Source organism: Anser cygnoides, chromosome 8 (assembly GCF_040182565.1).
Source record: "Anser cygnoides isolate HZ-2024a breed goose chromosome 8, Taihu_goose_T2T_genome, whole genome shotgun sequence".
Classification (NCBI taxonomy): Eukaryota; Metazoa; Chordata; class Aves; order Anseriformes; family Anatidae; genus Anser; species Anser cygnoides.
Genome location: NC_089880.1, coordinates 23,082,545 through 23,102,214, shown reverse-complemented (window position 1 = coordinate 23,102,214; position 19,670 = coordinate 23,082,545). Strand labels below are relative to the sequence as shown.

The 19,670-nt window shown below is 49.1% G+C and overlaps 1 protein-coding gene across 3 annotated transcripts in view; it reads left to right on the top strand.

Moving 5' to 3' along the window:
- The window catches only part of ERI3 (ERI1 exoribonuclease family member 3), a 118,616-nt gene that overhangs the window by 7,700 nt on the left and 91,246 nt on the right, over positions 1–19,670 (top strand). For all 3 annotated transcript variants that reach the window (XM_048058920.2, XM_048058919.2, XM_013176386.3), the window contains exons 2-3: positions 1,455–1,729; positions 15,376–15,492. In XM_048058920.2, the coding sequence (XP_047914877.1) occupies positions 1,478–1,729; positions 15,376–15,492 (369 nt within the window). In that variant the 5' untranslated portion in view covers positions 1,455–1,477. The remainder of the gene's footprint in view (positions 1–1,454; positions 1,730–15,375; positions 15,493–19,670) is intronic.

Here is a 19,670-nt window from a genome sequence, read left to right as displayed (position 1 = left end):
TGCCCGGGTGCTCCTCACACTGCAGCCCTCAGAAGGCAAGGGCGCAAAATGTGTGTTTACTCGGAGCACGCGGCCTGCTCGGCCGCAATTATCTCCTAATCTGGTCCTTCCGAGTTTCTCTGGGCTCGCAGGTAAATACAGATTTAGCCGCTATTCGAGGCGTGTTATTTACCTCATTAAGTGTGTGTTTTGGCACGTGCGTTATTTACCTGATGGACTAACGGCTGGGAAAGAGCAAATGCTGTCTTTTGTGCAAATAGCGACTTTGGTCGCAGGCTGCGAGTCCTCTGTTTTGTCTCTCCCATTTCACGGAGGAAAAGCAAGCGCACGCGTGGCTGGCCTTGGGCAGCGATGGGGCTCTGCCCGGAGCCAAAAGCAGGCGATGCCTGTTGTCCCCAGCCCCACAGCGAGAGGGTGTGATGTGTGTGGGGAATTATGCCCTGCCGTATCCTTGCTTGGGAGGATGGGGTTGCCCAAATTCACCTGTTTTGCCACCATCGGCCGCTGTCCCCAGCTGTGTGCCAGCTCCGTGAGTGGGGCTGGGTGTCTCATCCTCGTAAATGTGAGCCTGGGAGCAGCCCCGGGGCAATCATTTTGCAACATTTGAAAAGAAAAAGGGTAGAGGGGAAATCCAGACAGTCTCACGTGGGTGGGGTAGTTTATTAAATAGCCGTTATCGAATAGAAGCATCAGAAGGTGATGGCTGCGTGAGGCATTTCTGGGGAGGAGGAGGGAGGGAGGTGATAACCTATAAAGTCTTGCTTGCATTTTGCTGGAAGGACAGCTTGGTGCCTGCTGTTCACATGTAGGTTTGTTGTACCAGCGTCTTCCTCGGAGAAATACCTAGAGTCAGAAATCCAGCGCAGCACTAAAATCGCAATGCTGGGAAACCTGGTACACGGGGCAAATGAGAACTTCCCCGGGAAGGGCTCCTCTGGCCCCCAGACGTGTGGGTTTGTAGCGGAACGGGGAGGTTTCGGTGCGCCTAACAGGCGTTTTCGGGGCCAAGCCGTTCCGATGGGTTGTAGTGTTGATGTTTAATTCCTGCCGTGTATCAGAAGTTGCATTGTGTATGAACAGATGAAAGGCCTCCTCTGAATCTTCAGTAGGTTTAGGTCAGGCTTTTCATGCGTCATGGTTCGTGTTGGGTTCTGCTGTGATAAGGTCCAACGGGGAGGTGTAATCTGGTGCCTGGAGCCGTGAATGTTGTGTGGCTCGTGGTTCTTCACTTAGAGCTGTTTGCAGAGGTTAATTTCCAGTTACCTGTGATTCTGGACACCGTGAGCTCGGTCCAAATGGCACCTGTCCTGCTGAGGGCAGGTTGCCGCGTTATTCCAGGTTTGCAAGGCTGGAACCTCCACCGGGAAGCACAGAGAAAACCCCCGACAGAGAAGCGCAGTGGAGCAATGCTAGCAGAGATGAGATGCGCCTAAGTAACACGAGTCTCTCTTCAGTTTCAGATGCCCCTGGATGTTCAATGATAGCACTCCTCCATACTGGAGCAGCAAAGTTTCCCCAAAACTTACTTCCAAGGGCAAGACAAGCTGTGTGCTCCCTCCTCCCGCCTGGTGTTCTCAAAGGGTACGGCTCCATCGTAAGCAGGAAACTGGCGTCCCACGGCTTTGGAGCTTCCATGGCAGCAATGTCGTCCTTCCCTCCACAGAGATATCACTACTTCTTAGTGCTGGATTTTGAGGCCACGTGCGACAAACCACAGATTCATCCTCAGGTAAATAGTTGATCCTGTTAATTTTCCCCTTGTGAGTTGCTGCTGCCGTTTGCGAGAGGGGGAAGGAAAAGACACGGTGCTCACTGGCTCGTTTCCTTTGGTTTCTGCCACCTTCTTCCTGTCGTTGGTCCTCCAGAGCTCTTAGCTATCGCCTGCTCTCTGAGGAGCAATGTGAGGCCCTTGTGGTGGGAACGAACAGAAGGAGCCTGATTTCCATCAGGGAAGTGACAATACAATATCAGAAATGCTACTTAAAGTCGTGCGTGCCTGTCATCTGCCTGAACCGGAGAGGGTTTAAAAATTGCAGGCTGGGAACCTGCATTGGTAGAGTACTCACAACAACCCTGTTTGATTCTGCAAGATAAAAGGCTGTTACTGAAGTTATTTTGTGTGGTTGTTAACTGTGGAGTGTAATGAGATGAACTGGTCAGCTTTGGGGCGATTTGTCAGTGCTTTACCTCCTGAGATGTGCAGAGATCCACCTGAAGCTCAGATGTTTTTCTGCAGGCAGTTCTTCCGTAATAGCGCAGAGCAACTTAGTAAATGTATTTTCAGTTGTCAGCAGGACGGGGCTAGGGTTTCCATTTAAATTGGAAAAACATGCTAAAAAGACAAAGTATAATATTGGGTTGGTGACAAACCAGCAGAATTTCCGAGTCTCGAAATGGAACTTGGACTTCACGCCCTCCTGTGCATTGAGCAACTGGCCTCTTACTGCTATTGCTGGCGCGTTGGCTCTGAGAATAAATTCTCTTTGCTTTGCTTCGACTGTGCTAAAGGCTGGACAGTAATCAACACGGTATCTCGTTACTGAGATGGCTTGATGCAGTGTGTTCGTTTCCCAGTGCAGCCGTGGTTTCCTCTGGGCTTGTCCTGCCAAAGGCGTGCTGCAGGTTGGGATCAGACCTGGCTCGTCTCTTCCCCGGCGGTGCCACTCGTCTCCGGTGTTGCCCGAAAAAAGGACCGCAAATTTGCTGCCCTTTTGCTGGGTCTTTGTGGGAGGCTGCTGTGGCTCCGCATCCAGGCCTGGCAGCGGTTTTAAGCGCTCTCCAAGTGAGATGTCAGGCTATTTCCTGCACGCTCAGCCTCGGGTGCACAGGCCTGTCAAAGCTGTAAATCGGATCTACCTTGTCCCTTTGGAGATGGGCTTGGTCTGTGCACATTTTGATGCAAAACCATGATGCATGGGGAGCTAGTTTACAGCTGGCAGTAAAAAGGAGCATGAGTGGAATATGATTACTACTGTTTTAAGGAGCTTTGTCCCCAAGTCCTTGCCGGGGAAAGTAATGGCCTGGGCCAATGCAGATCTGCTATATATTTTGTTGCACCTTTAAGGTGGAGATGTTCTTCGGTGGTGTTTTTTTCCAGCCTGCTGTGTTCAGCGTCTGTGTCGTATCGCGTGTGGTGTGAGGCCTGCCAGTCCCTCACGTCCTCGCAAACAAATGAGTTTGACAAATAAGGGGATGGCTCTTGCTGCATGGAAATCAGTGCCGCTGAAAAGGCTGAAGTTGCCTGCTGCAATCAGGCAAATTTACAGAAAAGAGATTTGTCAGCTCGTGCCCCTACCTCCACCTTTCCTTTCTGCTGACCAGCGTGGCTTTAGCTCAGTTTGCTGCTGGGCTGTGTGTCGTGGCGAGCAAACTGCTGCGTATTTTCAGGAATGGTTCGTGCAAGGTCTTCCTAGCAGGATCTTTCAGTGGAGCAGTGCCAGGCAGGTTTTGTAGCTGTGGTCTGAGGACAGACCTGGGAGCCAGATGTGGTCAGGTGCTGGTTTTAACTGTGGTCCCAGTTCTTTATCTGCTTGTTACTTTACTTGCAGTAAAGCAAGTAAGCCTAGTAGGTGATGCAATGAAATTCGAATGCACTGGAATGTGATGAGGAGGCTGCACACAGAGCTGAGCCGTGATCCAAGTTACTTTCAGTGGGTAGTCATAGCTGTAAATTTAGCCATCTCAGCCTCGAAGTCTGGCAGAGTGCACTTGCCACCGTGCAGTGCACTTCACATTTCTTACTAACTGCTCTTCAAAATGTTCCGGTTTCTCAGCAGAAGGAGCTGTCTTTATTTACACCAAGGTGTGTGCCTGCCACATCTGCTCCCCCCTCCTGCTGTATTTACTTGTGCTCTCCTGCAGCCGGCAGCCTCGCTAACGTTGTCCCTGGGGAAGTCCTTCACGCTCTTTTGGGAGCCCCGAAGACTCCTGCATTTCCATCCCCTTTCGTGCTGTCCTGTCCCCTCCAAGGTCTCATGGCACGGCCTCCGTAATGGGGATCAGGGAGGGCTGAGGACAGCAGCATTCCCCTAGGAAGCCATCTGTGTTGTGGCCCCACTGTGTGCTGTATGGCAGCTGCCCTTTGTGTTAACACTTCTGCTCCGTCCTGGCCCCTGCCCTACGTCTGCAGAGGAGCAGTAGCATCAGGAGTGTGCTCCAGCCACCCTGCGTCCTCGCGGTTTGCTGTCACCTCCCTGATTGCTCCCAGCTTTCAAGAGATACGCCCCCAAATCAAAGCACGCATTTAAATGCACAAAGAGGCAGCCTGGCTTGCAGGTTTTGTGGCTATATTTAGGAGCGATGGGCCATCCCAGGCAGAAAAGGACGCGGAGGGTTTAAGTGCTCTGCCCCAAACGTGTAGGTGGGAAAACTGGCAGACTAGAGGCACGGTCTGTGTCACGTAGTGCTTTAACCAGCCAAAGGTCAGTAGGGGATTGGCAGTAAGGGATGTTTATGGCTGCCCCCTCGCATCTCTTTAAAGCTTGCCTGTGTGTTTGGAATTCGATCCAAAGCCCGGTGGGGTCAGGCGGGAGCCTTCGCAGCGTGCAGGTCGGTGGACCTGGGGCCACGGCAGTGGTGGCGTGCTTCATTTGTCAGCTCTAACTCGTCACTTTCTCTCTTCCCTTTGCTGGCTGCTGAGAGTTTGTAAGTGCCTGCCTCTTTTGTGCGCTGTCAGCATGTAGAGGTAGGTACATGTGGTGGTTGAGATACACAGGAGAAGATGCATTAATAGGTAGGAATCGTTCTTCTGTCCCTTTGTCCTTGTATACACTGGTGTTTATGGTGGCTGGTGCTTTCAGTGGCTGTTAAGGAGCTCAGATCTGCAGCTGCCTGTATCCCTGTTTTATTATTGCAGTGAGGGGCTGTGCCCCATTCGGTCAGCAAGCCATGCGTCTCGCCTTCAACTTCAGCAGAGTGGGCAAAAAGCAATGCTTTTCTTAAATGTAAGGAAGTCTAATGATAGAAATCAGAGCTGTTCAAAGCTGAATATGAAATTATGTCTCTACGTTGGATGTCAGTCTCTACTGTAATCCATTAAAACCACTTCCATGAAAAACAAATGCCGTTCAGGCTTGTACACCTGCTGGCTGGACGTGTAAAAGAGCAGCAGACCCCTGGACTGGCAGAACTCAGGAGCTGGACCTAGGAGCGGTTGAATTGCTAACTGAGCTCTTGGTAGCGATCAAGTTACTGGTTTCTCGTGTCAGTTTTTCAGGTACTTGACTTCAGTGTCTTGGGTTCGCTCCAATTTGATAATCAGTTGGGAGTTAGAAACCTGCCTCTTCCACTCTCTGTGAAAGGAAGGTTTGAAATGTTCAGGTCTTCTCATTGCTAAAGGAGGCTGTCACCAGAGGCAGAGAGATTAATTACAGATGATACCGTCCTTGCTCTCTTAAACAGCATGTTTTAAATGTGAAATTATTTTGATAGTTTTCTTTAGTGTATCCTACTTGTTTCAAGTTTGTTTAATGTGCGTTTTGACTGATACTTTAGTGCATTTTAATTGCTTCTGTCGCATGAAGCTGGACGTACTTTGTAATTGAACAAATACAGAACATTACTCAACACTTCAACATGAAACTGTAAACATTGAGACTACAAATAAGCATATGTTCAATTACTGATTTATTTTTAAATAAAATAGTAATAATTTAAGCATAATAGTAATCTAAAGTAGAATAGTAGTAGTGCAGATAAACCTGTGTGGTCATAGTACATTTCCTGATTGGCAAAATCACATTAACAAATGAGAGCCAACCTTTCCTTAAGGTAACAATAAGTACAAATGAAGACAAGTTTAAATTGGTTTCAGGCTGTGTTTCCTCGAGAGCCGGTGTAAGTGAGCATTAAATGCCTTTTCCCCGTTCTGGCTCTCAGTCGCAGGCAGGTACAGCTGGAGTGGCCAAAATGATCGCTGCCTCTCCATCTCCGTGCTCCTCTACCCGTGGTGTTGGTCCCGTGGTAGGGACAACTGCACGATGCCTCTCTGCTCCTGAGCTGCTGTGATTTGCAGACTGACCTTGGACCGTCAGCGGGTGTTGATTTCTACCACACTTAGGGCATAGCAGCAGGTGTGCTGAGCTCTGTGCTCACGGGAGTGGTAGGGGTGGGCAAGTTGGTGGCAAGTTGGACATCTAGGAGGGCTCAGTCCCTGGAATTACAAACGTGGGAGGAGGCTACGGGAGGGACCGGCAGGCTGCGAGGTGTCTTCTGCGTGCTCTTCAGGCGGTGCTCCATGAAAGCTGCCGGGGCAATCCTAGCCAAGGTCCTGAGAGGGAATAGAGGAGGTGGCTCACGAGGTAGCAGATCGTCACTGTCCCATCCAGGGGCAGACAAGGGATACGTGTCCTATCCAGATATCCCTGCGTAGCAGCTTTCTGCCAGCACGGTTTTTGTGTAGCCGTTAAGATCGGTGCATTAGAAATCACCTGCCAAAACCTTTATTAAGGCTGATCATGAATTGCTGGAAAATGAAGAAATTCAGGCTTGTTTCCCATGGCAACTTTAACTCAGCACTCTTGTGCGTAAGTATTACAGTGGAATATTAATCTGCAATTACCTGTCTTCATGCAGCTTAGGCTTGGGTGTAGTTTTAAATACATAGCACTCAATTCAGCTTCTTACAGTGTTGTTTCTAGAGGAATGTCATTAAAGATGCATGTAACACAGTCGCTTAAAGCCTTTTCCTTTTTTTTACTAAAAGTAAGTAAAAAATACGTATTTATCATCTCTTTGCCAATTAGGGCTTACTTTATACCCTGTGTTTAATGAAGCTACATGGCTGCGGTTACGCCATTCTTCTTATGTTGTAATGCTTTAAGTTCTTAAAGTGTCAGGAAATAGTTCATATAAAAGCTATTTTAGATGGCTTTTCTGTTCACATTAATTTTTGGAACAATTGTTTGAAAAAAAAACTTTTTGAGGCCTTGTAGCTGGTTCATCTGAGCTGTTACAGATTCTGCCAAGAGCATGTAAATACCCGTAACTTAATGTACTACAAGGGGCATCTGAAATTAAAGAAATGCAGTTCTTTTTTATTATAGTTTTATATATGTCATGCGCTTCATTGCAATTCCACTGGACTGTTGTGAAATATTTTGACCAGTACTGAGAATAATGTCTTTATTTTCGAAGATGTGGGGATCGGAGGGGAGCAGCCAGCGTTTCAGAGTTGGTCCTGCGAGGTCGGTGGCACCAGCTGCGGAGCAGCCCACAAAAGCTGCCTTCTCTGGGGCAGTCGCTTTGCCTTAGAGACCTGCCTTGTTCTTGCAGTAAGTAGGGCCAACCTTGCTGTGACCCACGTGGAGCTGACAGGACGGGTTATGGCTTCAGGCAGTAGAATTAGCTGTATTTATTTAAAACCTGATGAGCTAGGTAACGTGAACAGCTACCGAACCCAAATCTGGAGAGCGCAGCCACTAGACCACCAGGCAAGACACCTGACGTATGCCAAAATACAAAGCAATTTCTTACTTGAAGATAACAAACCTGGCGTTAGTATATCAACAAGCCTAAAATACCAGGTGCTCGGGGGGCCAATTGTCGCAGCCCTAACCTGACCCAACCTGCTCGGCGTCGGGCTGCCTCTTGACAGGCCGATGAGATGACTGCCTTGGAGCAATCAGTCACCTCGCCCTCGCAGCCTGCCGAGCCCCCCCAGCAGTCATGCATCACAGCGGGCAGCTCCCCACCTGCGCCGTTTGAGCGCTGTATCCTTAGCTGTGCAAACATTACACGTCGTTCGGGTGACAAGTTGCAGAGTTAAGCAGGCTTGTTGTTACAGCAGAAAGTAGTTGAGCTTCAGTCACCCTGAAAAGAAAAGATCCCCGCGCATTCCTGAACCAGCAAGTCGGCTGCGCTGTGGTTAAAGGTTGCTTCGCCTCGCCGTAAAGCAGCGGATGAGGGTAACGTGGGACGCTGGGGACGCTGGCACCGTGTGCCTTTCTGAAGGTAAGGAGTGGTGCCACGGCTTCTTCCTCCATCGCACATCACCTGTCTGGAGGCTGCTTCTCAGGCTGCCTGTTCCTAAGGGACAGTCCCTGCTGCATTTAGCCGGTCTTCTCCTAGGTTTGAACAAAGCCTTTCCCACAAAGAGAAGGTACAGCTCAGCTCTGTTTGGTGAGGAGGGCACGGGACTTGCCCAAGTCTCACGCTTTCTTCCCCTTTGTTCCCTCCTTGCATTGTCTCTCAGTCTGGGCACTTGCTGGCTGGCAGCGTAGCTCTTGGCTATGTCCTTTAGTTCTCAATGCCGGGCAGGAACGTGCTGTCACCAGCGGTTAGTTGTGATGTTTGTAAAACCCTGGCTGTTCATTTACATGCACTAACATGCCCTTTCTGCCTGGTCCAGATGTTTTAGCACTGCTGGGAACATCGATCGTTCGTGCTGCTCAATAGCAGGTGAAGAGGTTGGATCTGGAAGTGATTTGATGATTCTGCAGTGGGGACTGCGCAGGCCAGCTGCTTGTGGTTCAAGGGAGTGGACTTAAGGGTATAGTGTAGTTGTTGTCTTGTAGTAGGGAATATTTGAAATTTTTTGTGTGCTGCCTTTAACTTGGTTCGAGTGTGAAGCCTCCCTCAAAACTGTTGGGCTTACCTCGTTGTCTGCGTCAGTGGAGACTTTCTGGGTGGTGAAATAAGTGCCAGTAGTGCTTGAGGAGGTGAGCTGAAATGTTGGCCTGTCTACATTTCTCATCCCAGGTGTGGAACGAGGAGGGAGCTTCTCCTTTATTCTTATGGCTGCATGCTGCCGGGAAGATCAAAGCTGTGTGCTTTTTTGGGAGTGAGATGATGCTGATGGTGAGAGGCAGGATCCAGGTTGTGAGCAGATGCCTACCAAAGGTTTTGTTTGGGATGGAAGGACAAGGGTTGTGAGCCTGCTCTCCGAATGTCCGGTACAATGGCAGATATGAAAGAAGTCCTCGTGTTCACAGTGAGAAGTTTAGGGGGAAAATGTCACGTGCGAGATGTGGATGCTCCTGTTCGTGCCCTGTAAGGAGGGATCTGAGCTGGAGAAGCGATTCGCTTAGGACTCCATACCTCAAAAAAAAAAAAAAAAAAGATTGAGACCATTTCAAGAGGATCTGAAAGAGAAATGTCCCGGCCTGCGTCTGCTGTGGATAGGAAGAGCAGTCATGAATTTAAACAACAGCGAGGGAAATTCAGATGAGGCATTAGGAAAAACTTTCCAATGATAAGACTAATGAAACACTAGGACAGAGCGCCTGGGGAGTGTGTGAGTCTCTCTTATTGGAGTCTGTAAAAACAGCCTAGACAAAGTCGGAAATGATTTAGGGGCAGGTGGTGATGCCTTCGGGCAGGTGCATGGACTAGACGTCTCTCTTAAAGCTCCAGCTCCCGGGGGCATGTGATTAGATGGGAGTTTCAGCTCCTATTAAAGAAAGAGAAATGGTCCCTCACCCTCACAGTTGTAAGGAAGCACCTGAAAGCATGAGCCAGGTTTGATGTCAGTGCAGAACCCAAAGGACAACTCAAAACTAAGGAAATCCAGATTTCGGCATTAGGTTCAGTCCCTGAATGTTGGGGGTAGAAGGTGAGGTTAAGCGAAGAGCAGGGGGGAAGGAAGAGACCTTGGGTATTCCGCGATCAAGGAGCAGTTGCTGTCTTCATGTCATCTTTTCCTCATGTTTCATGATCTTTCCGTATTCCTGCCTGTCCCCTTGTGTTTGGATTTTGGTGCACATTTCCTGTCATGCTTTTCCAAGATATTACAGTGGTTTTAACATATTAAATTGTTGGGTGTGTGCAAACGCATACTTTAAATAGGTAGTGATGGAAAGAAGCAATCTGGGGGGCAGCTGCTTCCCCAAAGACCTTTAAACGGTGTTAATCAGCATGCAGAGTGACTTCCCGTGGACAGAAGCGTCGTGAGGCTCCCCTGTGCGTGCAGGTAGGCTTCCTTTGGGGAGGGATAGCCCTGATTCAGCAGGAGTCCTGCTGCCTCTCCTCACGGAGGTGTTGCCTTTATGGTCCCAGTTTGGGTTAGTTTAATAAAAATTTAGAACCGGGGAAGAGACCTCTGAGGTCATCTTGGCTCCTGCCCCTGAGGGCCAGTGCGAGGCTGCTCACTTGGAAGCAGCTTTAGTTAAAATAATAATTAAGGCCCTGAATGGAAGCAGAGGAGGCAGACCTGTTAGGCTAGGCTGTCCTTACTATGTCCCTTTTCGATTTTAATTGCCTTGGAAAAAAAAGGAGAATCACAAGCCTTTAAAAGCTCTGATTCTTCCTGCTCTTCACCACCCCCCCGTCCCCTCCCGGATCTTGGAGGCATCAACTCTCATCTGTCAAAGTGTAAATCAGCAATTAAAACACAAACAGCGAAATGCCAAAGATGACCCGAAGCACAAAGCAACTGACAAACAAGTCCGGACAAATCGGCGGATAATTTATAAGCATTGCCCTAAAATCTAATTATTTGGCAATTCGAATTTGCAGCCGGCCAGGGCTGTGCAATAAATTTAACCCGCCATAAATTATTTAGGAGCAGCCCGTGGTGTAAATCAAAAACACAAGTGTTTGTTTAAGAAATAAGCTCCTTGTGCATAAAACGACTTTTTTTCTTGAAAGACGGGACAAAAAAAACCAAACTGAACAAAATGAGCTGGTGCTGAGCCTGTCCCCTCCGTCAGACTCCCCTGCCTCTCCCCCCCTTACCTTTTTTGAAGGTGTAAAGCAGTCTTTTGGTAGGAAGTTTTATGCTTTTCCCTATCAGAAAAAAATATCCCTTTCTCTCAAAGGCATCTGCTTGTTTTTATTGCGTTTTGAACAGTCAGCTCTGATTTTTACGGGCATCTTTTATTCTCGTGTTTATTAAACTTCTTCAACTGGGGGTGGGAGTAAGGGATAAATTATTCCCTGGTAGTTTTCGAACTGAATAGGCCACACAGTCTTCCTCAAATATATAAACCAGTCTCCCAAAGTGTGCCCTGTCCTCTTCTCACGTGGGCTTCTGGACTGAAAGGTTTTGAGAGCTGGGAAGTTCTGCAGGGCATTGTATTCCGTTAGCCTAGTAATGCCGGTGCTCACGGATCCAAAATGATGAGCAAAAAGATGCCGCTGTGGGAATTAGTGCAGTTTCAGCCGCTTGCTTTTCTGAACCGCAGAGGTCTGTGCTGGTACAGGAAAACGTAGTAAGAGTGGTTGTCTGCTTGTTTGTTGCTTTTATTATCAGGAAAATCGAGACAGCTGACTTCTCGCATCCCTGGTCGGGTGTTGCAGGGAGGGGAGTTGCATTTAGGATGGTTGTGCAGGGAAAAGCTGCGTTTATAGCAGTGATTTCACATGCCCTTATGAATTTTTCAAATCCCTTTTAAGGGGAAGCCCATAGCAGTTACGCAGTGCCCTGCAGGCAGCCTGCTGTGGGACAGCCAGGCTGCACGGAGGGCTTGCATCTGGTACCTCTTTTGGGGGGAATATTTAAAAAAAAATAAAAAAAAGAAAGGCAAAAAAAAAACTGGGCAAGCTGTCACATAGATCTGCGTGAAGTGCCCTGAAATCATAAAGAGAAGATTGTTGTACGGAGAGCGGCCCTGGTAATGGATCTGGATAAGCCCAGGGCTCTGTGGGTTCCCATTGTTAAGGGGTTTGGGGGAGCAGCGCAGGGGAGGGACAGGGTGCTGCTGTCTCTTTCTTTAAGCGTGTTAATATTGATTTTAGAAGCGCTGTGTTCTAACAATATAAATGCAAATGCCTGTAATTGGGAGCCGCGTGCAGAATTTCTCAACACAAAACATGTTCAACTTTTCCCGGCGAGGGGAGGAAAAATAAAAAGCCGCTTATTTATTGCTGCTGGTTTGAATCCTGGATTTCCTTTCAAGTTGCTTTGCAGCGGTAAATAAAGCACCTAATTGCGGTGCTTACAAAACTCAAGCGGGGGCATTTGTTCTTCTGGGAGCTCGTGGCTATTTGCAGGCTCTGGACCTCCGCAGCATTGTTTGAGCACATCCATAACTTCTGGCTGTGCTGCGAGGAGAAGCTGGAGGGGGCCAAGACCTCAAAGCCCCCAGCGCTGCTGGCAGCAGGCAGCACGTGTAGCCAGAGCGGACGCGGAACAGGCTGGTGAAGGACGGGAGACGTCAGTGAGCTTCTGTTAATTCCCCTGTTCTCCTCTACCTTTCCCCACCTGGACGAAAGCAAAGTGGTGGCGTGGATGGAGCCGAGTGTTTTAAGCTCGCCAGGCTGTCGTGAAACGTGAGCGAGCGCCCGGCCGCCTCTCGGAGTGGCGGGCTGTTGGGGGTGTGTGCGTGTGTCTGAGTGCTCACCATTTCGTAATAATTACTAATGAAATTCTAGATCCGTAATAACATTTTGGATATCTAAAACAAACCATATGCTTGTTAAAAAAAAAAAAAAAAAAAGAAAAAGTGGAAACAGATCAACTTTGAGCCATAAATTCATGGTAATAGAGGCCTCTTTTTTTTCCCCTTTCTGTTTATGTTTGATAGATATTTTTGTTTCTGCAGGAATGTCAACTCTTAATTTCATGATGTATCATGGGCTTAAGAAAATTGAATTTAATAAAGGCAAAAGATGAATGGCACCTTTAAAGGTCCCAACACTTGTCTTTATTAGCAGGACAAACTGCAGGGTCTCCAAACACTGCTTCTCTCCAAATGAAAGTTTAAATGAAAAGTACAGCAGTGTCACAGGTTAAATTTCATTGCAGGACTGGCTAACGTCGTTAGTGAGGAGTGGGGCTGATTTCATGGGGCTGGTATCTGTTGCCTTAGATACCAGTGGAGCAAACATTGCCAGAGACTGGAAAAATCTCCGCCAGAGGAAGCGTGCAGATAAACAGCCTTTTGGGAAAGGTCCTTTACCGCTCGCTTAAAAAACTGACCAAATAAGCCCAAAAGAGCTGCCGCTCCTTCTCCCGAGACGTTCGAATTGCTCCGCGGGTCCCACCCCGGCTGCCTGGCCGCACGCTTCCCCCAGCCCTGCGGTAACGCTGGATATTGTTAAATTTTCCACATTTTTTTTTTTTTTAGTAGAGCTTTTTATTTTATTTTTTTTTTATTTCCTCCCTCTGTTTTAATCCGGCCCTCCTGGAAGTGCTTTTTGCCTTTGGTTCTTGGAGGCGGGCGACGCCTTTGTGCATCAGATCAGCGGTGGGGCTGTCTTTCAGCCTCGCTTCGCATCCAGCCACTTGATGGCCCCTGAGGACATTGCCGGTCCCGTGGGACCGAGCCGTGCGTTGCAGCGCAGCCCTGCTGTGACACCCAGCCTGCGCCTGCCCCTCTCTGGGGGCAGAGCCCTCTCCTCGCCCCGCCGCGGGCTCGCCTGGTCACCCCGTGCACGGGGTGCAGACCTCCAGGGCGGCTTCCCCGGCCCCCTTTTGGGACCGGGTGCGGTGTTTGGTGGGCAGGGTGGTGCTGTGCTGGGTTAAAGCTGGCTCTGTTACGCTGTCCTGTCCGTTGGATCTGAACTTTACACTCCATTTGCCTTCTGAACAGATACGTGCGGTGATCGGTGTCCGTCCGTGATGGTTGTTTTGAAGGGAGCGCCCCACACAGCCGTGTCCTCGGTCAGTCAGGTTCTCCTGTCTCCACGGCAGATCCTGCGTGGCTGTAGCTGGGGACTTCGGCTGCACCACAGCAGGCGACCTGGGCGATGCGCAGGCATTTTACCTCTGCGTCCTCCTCCCTGCCCCTTCCCAGCAGTGGGAAACTTGGTCCCTCCTGGTGGCTGTCAGAGGGAAAGGGTGCTCCCAAACCTCTTCTCTTCGTGTACGCGAGTGCTGCGTACAGCATAGCTGGCCCTGGGGAAACCGTTTGACTTCTCAGTGTCTGCACCTGGGCATTTCAGCACTGCTAACATTTTATTTTCTCTATTTTTCCAGCTTCCCATCGCGGCAGGCACATGCCCCTTGCAGCACGCCCTAGTCAGGACCAGGTACACGGCACCCATGGGCTCTCCCCACCAGGGATGCTGGGTGTTTCCCCCGGCTATCTGAATTATTTGTTATTTCCATCTCCCCACCCATCCTCTCGGCCTCGCTCTGCCTGCTGGGCTGGTGATGTCAGCAGCTCCTATATGTGACCTCACGATAATTTCCGCCTGTGGGTCATGGGGGTTGCAGCCAGGGTCCAAAAACTGTGTCAGCTCCTCTGCAGCGACTGCGTTTTCTACATGCTAATTTTACTCGCAGGAGTTAGGGTTTTTTTTCCTTTTTTTTTTTATTTCTTATTTGTCTCTTCCAGATGTTTTCAGGCAGTTTTTTTTGTTGTTAAACTAATTCCATTCATGTTTTAAAAATTTATGAAAGCGCTAATAAAAATGTCAAAGTGGTAAAAATGTTAGCTTTTGCTCTGCTTTGATTAAATTTTGCAAACTGTTTTTGAATATTAAAAAGCAATATTTTTTTTTATTCTCTCTCCCTCTCCCTGTTTCTCTCCAGAAGTGATTTGAGAGGCTTGTTGCATGGATATCACTCAGCGGGCTCATTTGCACTCCAGAACCTTGGTGCCATGCATCTCTATTAAATAACATAGACAAATTATTCTTTAAAGACACCAAACAAATTGTCACTTCTCCTCTTACATTAAACTGGAAGGAGGAGAGGAGCGAGGAAGGAGGGGCGCGAACACAAAGGATTTTATCGCTTTTATTCAGCGGTCGGCTTTTTTAATTCCAAGCATATTTTTTAATAATTGTGAAATCCATCGTAACCGAATTTGTTTAAACTTTTTATTAACAGGTCCGTGTAAATTTTTGATTGCTGATTATTCAAATGACCGAACATTCTTCTGATGAAGAACGTTTTTATTTCCCTATCAGCATAAATCGGCTGCGCAGAGGAGAATGAAGCAGGGCTCGCTGCTGTGCTGTATTCCGTAGGGGTGCTTCGGGGGGGGGCTCCCAGTTCCTCTCCTCCCCCTGTGGCCGTGCTCCGTGCGCCTCCGTTTTCAGCCTCTCCTGGGACGGAGGTGCTTCGTGCAGGAGCCTGCAAGTGTGAAGGAGCTCCTGTTGTCCTGGTGCCTTCCAAAAGCGGCGTGAGGTGGAGAGGGTGGCACTGGGCGTCAGGCAGCCCCTGGGATGTCCTTGCGGAACAGACGTGACCCCACTGCAAACGCAACTCGGTGTTCCCAGGGCACCACGTGCGAGTGGTGCTGGTCCATCTTCCTCTCGAAAGGCTCAGCAGCATCCTGGGCAGCATCCACACCGTGCTCCTTCGTGCTGGCAGCACGAGCTGTGCTGTGGGCTCCTGCAGCACTTCCCACTCGCAGCACGGAGCTTCCTCTTGGGTTTTGTGGGGGGTTGTCAGGCCCCTCTTCTTACGGCCATCCAGTATGGATCGTTTCCAGCTTCCTTTTTTGTTTGGTTTAAATGAACAGCTGCTTTTCTTTGTGTCCTATGCAGGAGATCATCGAATTCCCTATCCTGAAGCTGAATGGCAGGACGATGGAGATCGAATCCACCTTTCACATGTATGTTCAGCCTGTGGTGCATCCCCAGCTTACGCCCTTCTGCACAGAGGTAAAGTGCAAAGGTTCCCTGGTGCTCCGAGAGTCTCCATGGGGAGCAGGTTTCCATTGCACCGGGGTCGGGGCCGCCTCTTCACAGCGCAGCTACAAGGCAGGGTGGCATGTCAGCCTCATGTTAAGGACGAGGGGAATCATTTTATGTCCTTGTAGTAGCATGCAAAGGCCTCAGTTTGGGTTCATAATAAGTGTTTCTGGTTATGATCTGCTAGCTAATATCAGTTCTATTTATGACTAACGAAGATATTGCTGGGTGACCGCAAAATGAAAGCACTGCTGCGCGTTAGCTGATGCACAAAATGCTGCAGCCTCTCTGTAAGCTTTGTGATTGTGCCATGTGCTTGTTGGTGGGGAGGGTCAAAGAGAGTGTGGGCCAAGGGGAGGACATGTAGTATTGCTCCATGGTTCGGAGGCTGTGACTCTCCAGTGCAGTTTGATGAGCCCCTCAGCGTGGTAAGATAACCAACATCAATATTTTTAAGACTGATGTTGTGCTTGCGGGGTACTCGAAATGCTTGCTGGAGAAGTGGAATCTTGTTCCTTGGTTCCTCATTGCCGAGGACAGCTGCTCTGGAGCTGCAGCCACCTTTCCTGAGACAGGGATGAAAGGATGAGGGCAGCATGCAAGGAACTGGGTAAATGTGATTCCTGATGGTTCAAAGGAAAGGGGGGTTGATTTATTTTTATTCATTCATTCATTCAACGCAAAAAGTTAACTGTTTCTGCAAGTGAGCACTTCCTCCCTGCTGTAGCCGTCAGCACAGAGTTTGTAAGTTCTGTTTGCTTTGTTTTTTTTTTCCTGTTACTTCACTGTTCCGACGTTGGCCAACTCAGTTACTAAAGCACTGACTGTGGGATCAGGGTATCCAAGTCTTTTGTTCAGGCCTGGTCTCATCCAGGCTCATTGACACCACGGTTTGTTTGCTACAGCCTCCGCAGCTGCAGGTTTTGGCCTTTGACATACTTGTCCTCCACGCACTAGTTTGAAGAAAAATGGCTCCCGTGTGTTAAGTGAAGCCTCTTCCAGGACCAGCTGGCCCCTTCTGTATTTGCACATTGTAAAAATAAATTAATAAGAAAATACAACATATATGTATATATATACACACATTTTTCTTTTTTTCCTTCTCCTGTAACTAAAACCCAGGCAAAGGTATTTTATTTAAACTAAAAGGAAGAAAAAAAAAAAGACTAAGCCCGGAAAACATTACTCTCAGGAGAGGGGCTTTCAGAAAGCCCTCCGTTTTCACACATTTATAGCTATAATGGAAACAGTTTTGCAACTGTAGTAGTGGAAGGCTGGACAACTACCTGGGCTGTCCCTATCCGCATGAGACTCTCTGGCTGAATGCTTGCAAAACGTGTGCTGTGATAAATCTCCCAGTTGCACCTGATCTCTGCTAAGAGCAATGTTACCTTCTAGAGAAAGGCCCCAAACGTAAGTTTTTTGTGTCATCTGATTTCCAGAGAAGTCATCTCACTAATTAACTCGCGCTGAAATACCGTTTCAGCCGTGTCCTTCCTCCCGCTGTTTATTTATCCCTCTGTCACTTGCAGCTGCTTTTTGCAAAGGCTGTAGTGCCGGGGGGAAATGATGTGGCCTGGCAGCCCCCCAGCACGGCTGGCTCTGCCCTGCATCCAGCTCCCCAGCAGCCACTGCCTGCACGGCTCCAGCGCTTGCCTTCAGCTTTCAGCTGCTTTCTGTTTTCTGAAAAATACCCATTTTGCTAAATGCCAGTAAAGGGCTTTGTCTAGGCACCTCTACTTACAAAGGGTGAGATTTATTGGCCTCTTTGTCTACAAAGAAAGACCGGGCCTGATTATCAGATTGTACACCAGAGACAAGTGCTTAGGTAATCAGCAAACTGTCTTGGAGTAGAAATACGATGGTTTCCCAGATAAACTCTGTAGCAAAGGCAGCGGTGTTGACATTGCATGAGCGCCTGGCTGCTGTGCTGCTGGTTTCCCCTCTCTGCTCGTTGCTTTGGCAGGAAGCAGTCGGGCTGTTTGGGACAGACTGCGGGTGGAAGGATTACCGGGCTCGCTTGGTGTTACACCCCCAGCCTGGAGCCTTTCTCACCTTCCTCTTCTTGAAAACAGCGCCGCATGGGAAGGGCGTCTGCAAGGTGGAGATGTCACGGTCACCCTCGGGGCATCTCTGTGCTTAGGTTTTGGTGTGTCTGTGCTGTACCCTGGCTGCAGGAGGTCCCTCTGACCTCCCACGCCAGTGGCCAGGAGCACGCCTTCCGTGCTGGTTCGTTCTGTAGCCCTGGTCTGCTCCCTTCTGTCTTCACCTGGCTCTGTAAAACACGACTCCATAAGGTTTGGTTACGGTGAGAGGTGTGCCAAACATTTCGGCAGAGAAGGTGGAAAGCACTCGCAGGTGGTCAGAAGCTGCTGCTAGGTACAAAAAGCTCCCTGCACCCTTTGGGAAGATGCAGGTGGTTTGTCCGATGCCCAAGAAAGCTCGTGCCAGGAGCTTAAGTGAGAGGTTCCTTCTACACACAAGGTGCTTGTACAGGCTTTTTCGTGGTACTTTGCTCTCTTTTTATGATTAATTTTTATTGATTTTTTTGCTGAAGGAACAGACAATAAAAGTACAGCAAGATAAATGCCTTATAGCTTGTTTATGTTCCCAAGCACCATGTGCTTCTTGGGATCGCCAGTGAAACTTTACAATTGTGCAATTTTATGTTTTTATATTTTATCAAAACTGCAAGATCAAACGGCGCCGCAGAAACCCGAGGCACTGGGGTGGGTGTTAGAGGTGACTTACACAGCCGAGAACAGAAAGGATCGGAAAGCGTGAGAGGGGAGAAATCTGGTCCCTTTTGGGCACCGGTTTGAACCGAAATGCGCCCGCGGGGCAGGTGTAGCCCTTTGTAGCGGTTCCTGCAGCGTGAATCCCGTGTGCGTGGGGACGTCCTCCTGTGCGGGTGAGCTGGTGCCTCGCTTGGCCTGGCAGCCGAGGAGGGAAGGAGCCTTGTGAGATCAAGCAGCGACTCTTTGGTGGGTCTCAGAGCCCCTGTGGCCACCTGCCCGTCCCTCCGTCCTCCTGAGAAGCTTGGGTTAGGGCATCCCACCCCATCCGCCCCGCCGTCGGGGCTGTGGCGCTGAGCTGTGCGGTCCTGAAGGTACCAGGAGCAGCAGAAGCCGCTTACGTTGGCGCAGGCTGTGACACCAGGAGGTGCCTGTCATCTCCCCAGATGCTCGTCTGTCATCTGCTCCCAGGGGTTTGGTCTGAGCTGCCCTGAGAGCCAGAGGCAGCGCCGTGCGGTAGGTGAGCTGCCCACCTCTGCCGGGCAAATGCCCGGAGAGGACAGCGAGGGGAGGAAGAAACAAGGCGGTGAGCTTTAAAAAATGCTCTGAAGAGCCACGCGTTAATCTCCTAAATCTATTTGCCTCCTAGAATACGGGAAGTCTGTAGGCAGCAGCTGTTACCCAATTAAAATACAGATTAATATAAAAACAGTTTCTGGAATATAAGAGTGTGTGTGTCTCTCCACTTCCTTAAAATTCCACCTCATAATGGCTTGATGAACTTGAGAAACCCACCTAGAGGAACTCTACATCCTTAAAATTAAAATCCTTTCCCTAAAAGGTATATATTACCATTCCATGGAAGTCACGATGAGAAAATAATCTTTCCACTTACAGTTTATTCAGTGAGTCAGGTATTTGGTATTCATTAAATGTAATTACAGTTTAATTGGAGTTTAATCTCTTCTTTTTTTTTTTTTTTTCCTTCCGAGTTCAGTGCTGTAAGCCGAGGCGCCAACGAAACAGAGAGGTGGGAGCAGCTGAGCTGCTTTCAGCTGCCGTGCTTTTAATGAAGCTTAGCCCTACGGTTTGGGACAGGGTTCGTGCTGTGCACATCGGCTGAGCCCTGCCCTGCAGGGAAGGTGCCCGCAGGATGCTCTCGGGTGGATGCTGCAGCTCCCGGGGCTGCGGCACCGCGTGCAGGTGGCAGGGTGTGCAGCCTGGCTGCGGCGGAGCTCCGCGTTACGAAAACACGAAAACGTGCGGGGTGTGTGTAGCTTGAGGAAGGCGCCAGATGAAGCGAAATACCGTAGTGTGCGCTCGTTTTGATAATGATTTTTTTAATTACTTGGGTGCATTGATGGCAAGCTACTGACCTCCGATATTCAATATGTTAAAAGACAGTTTTGTCAC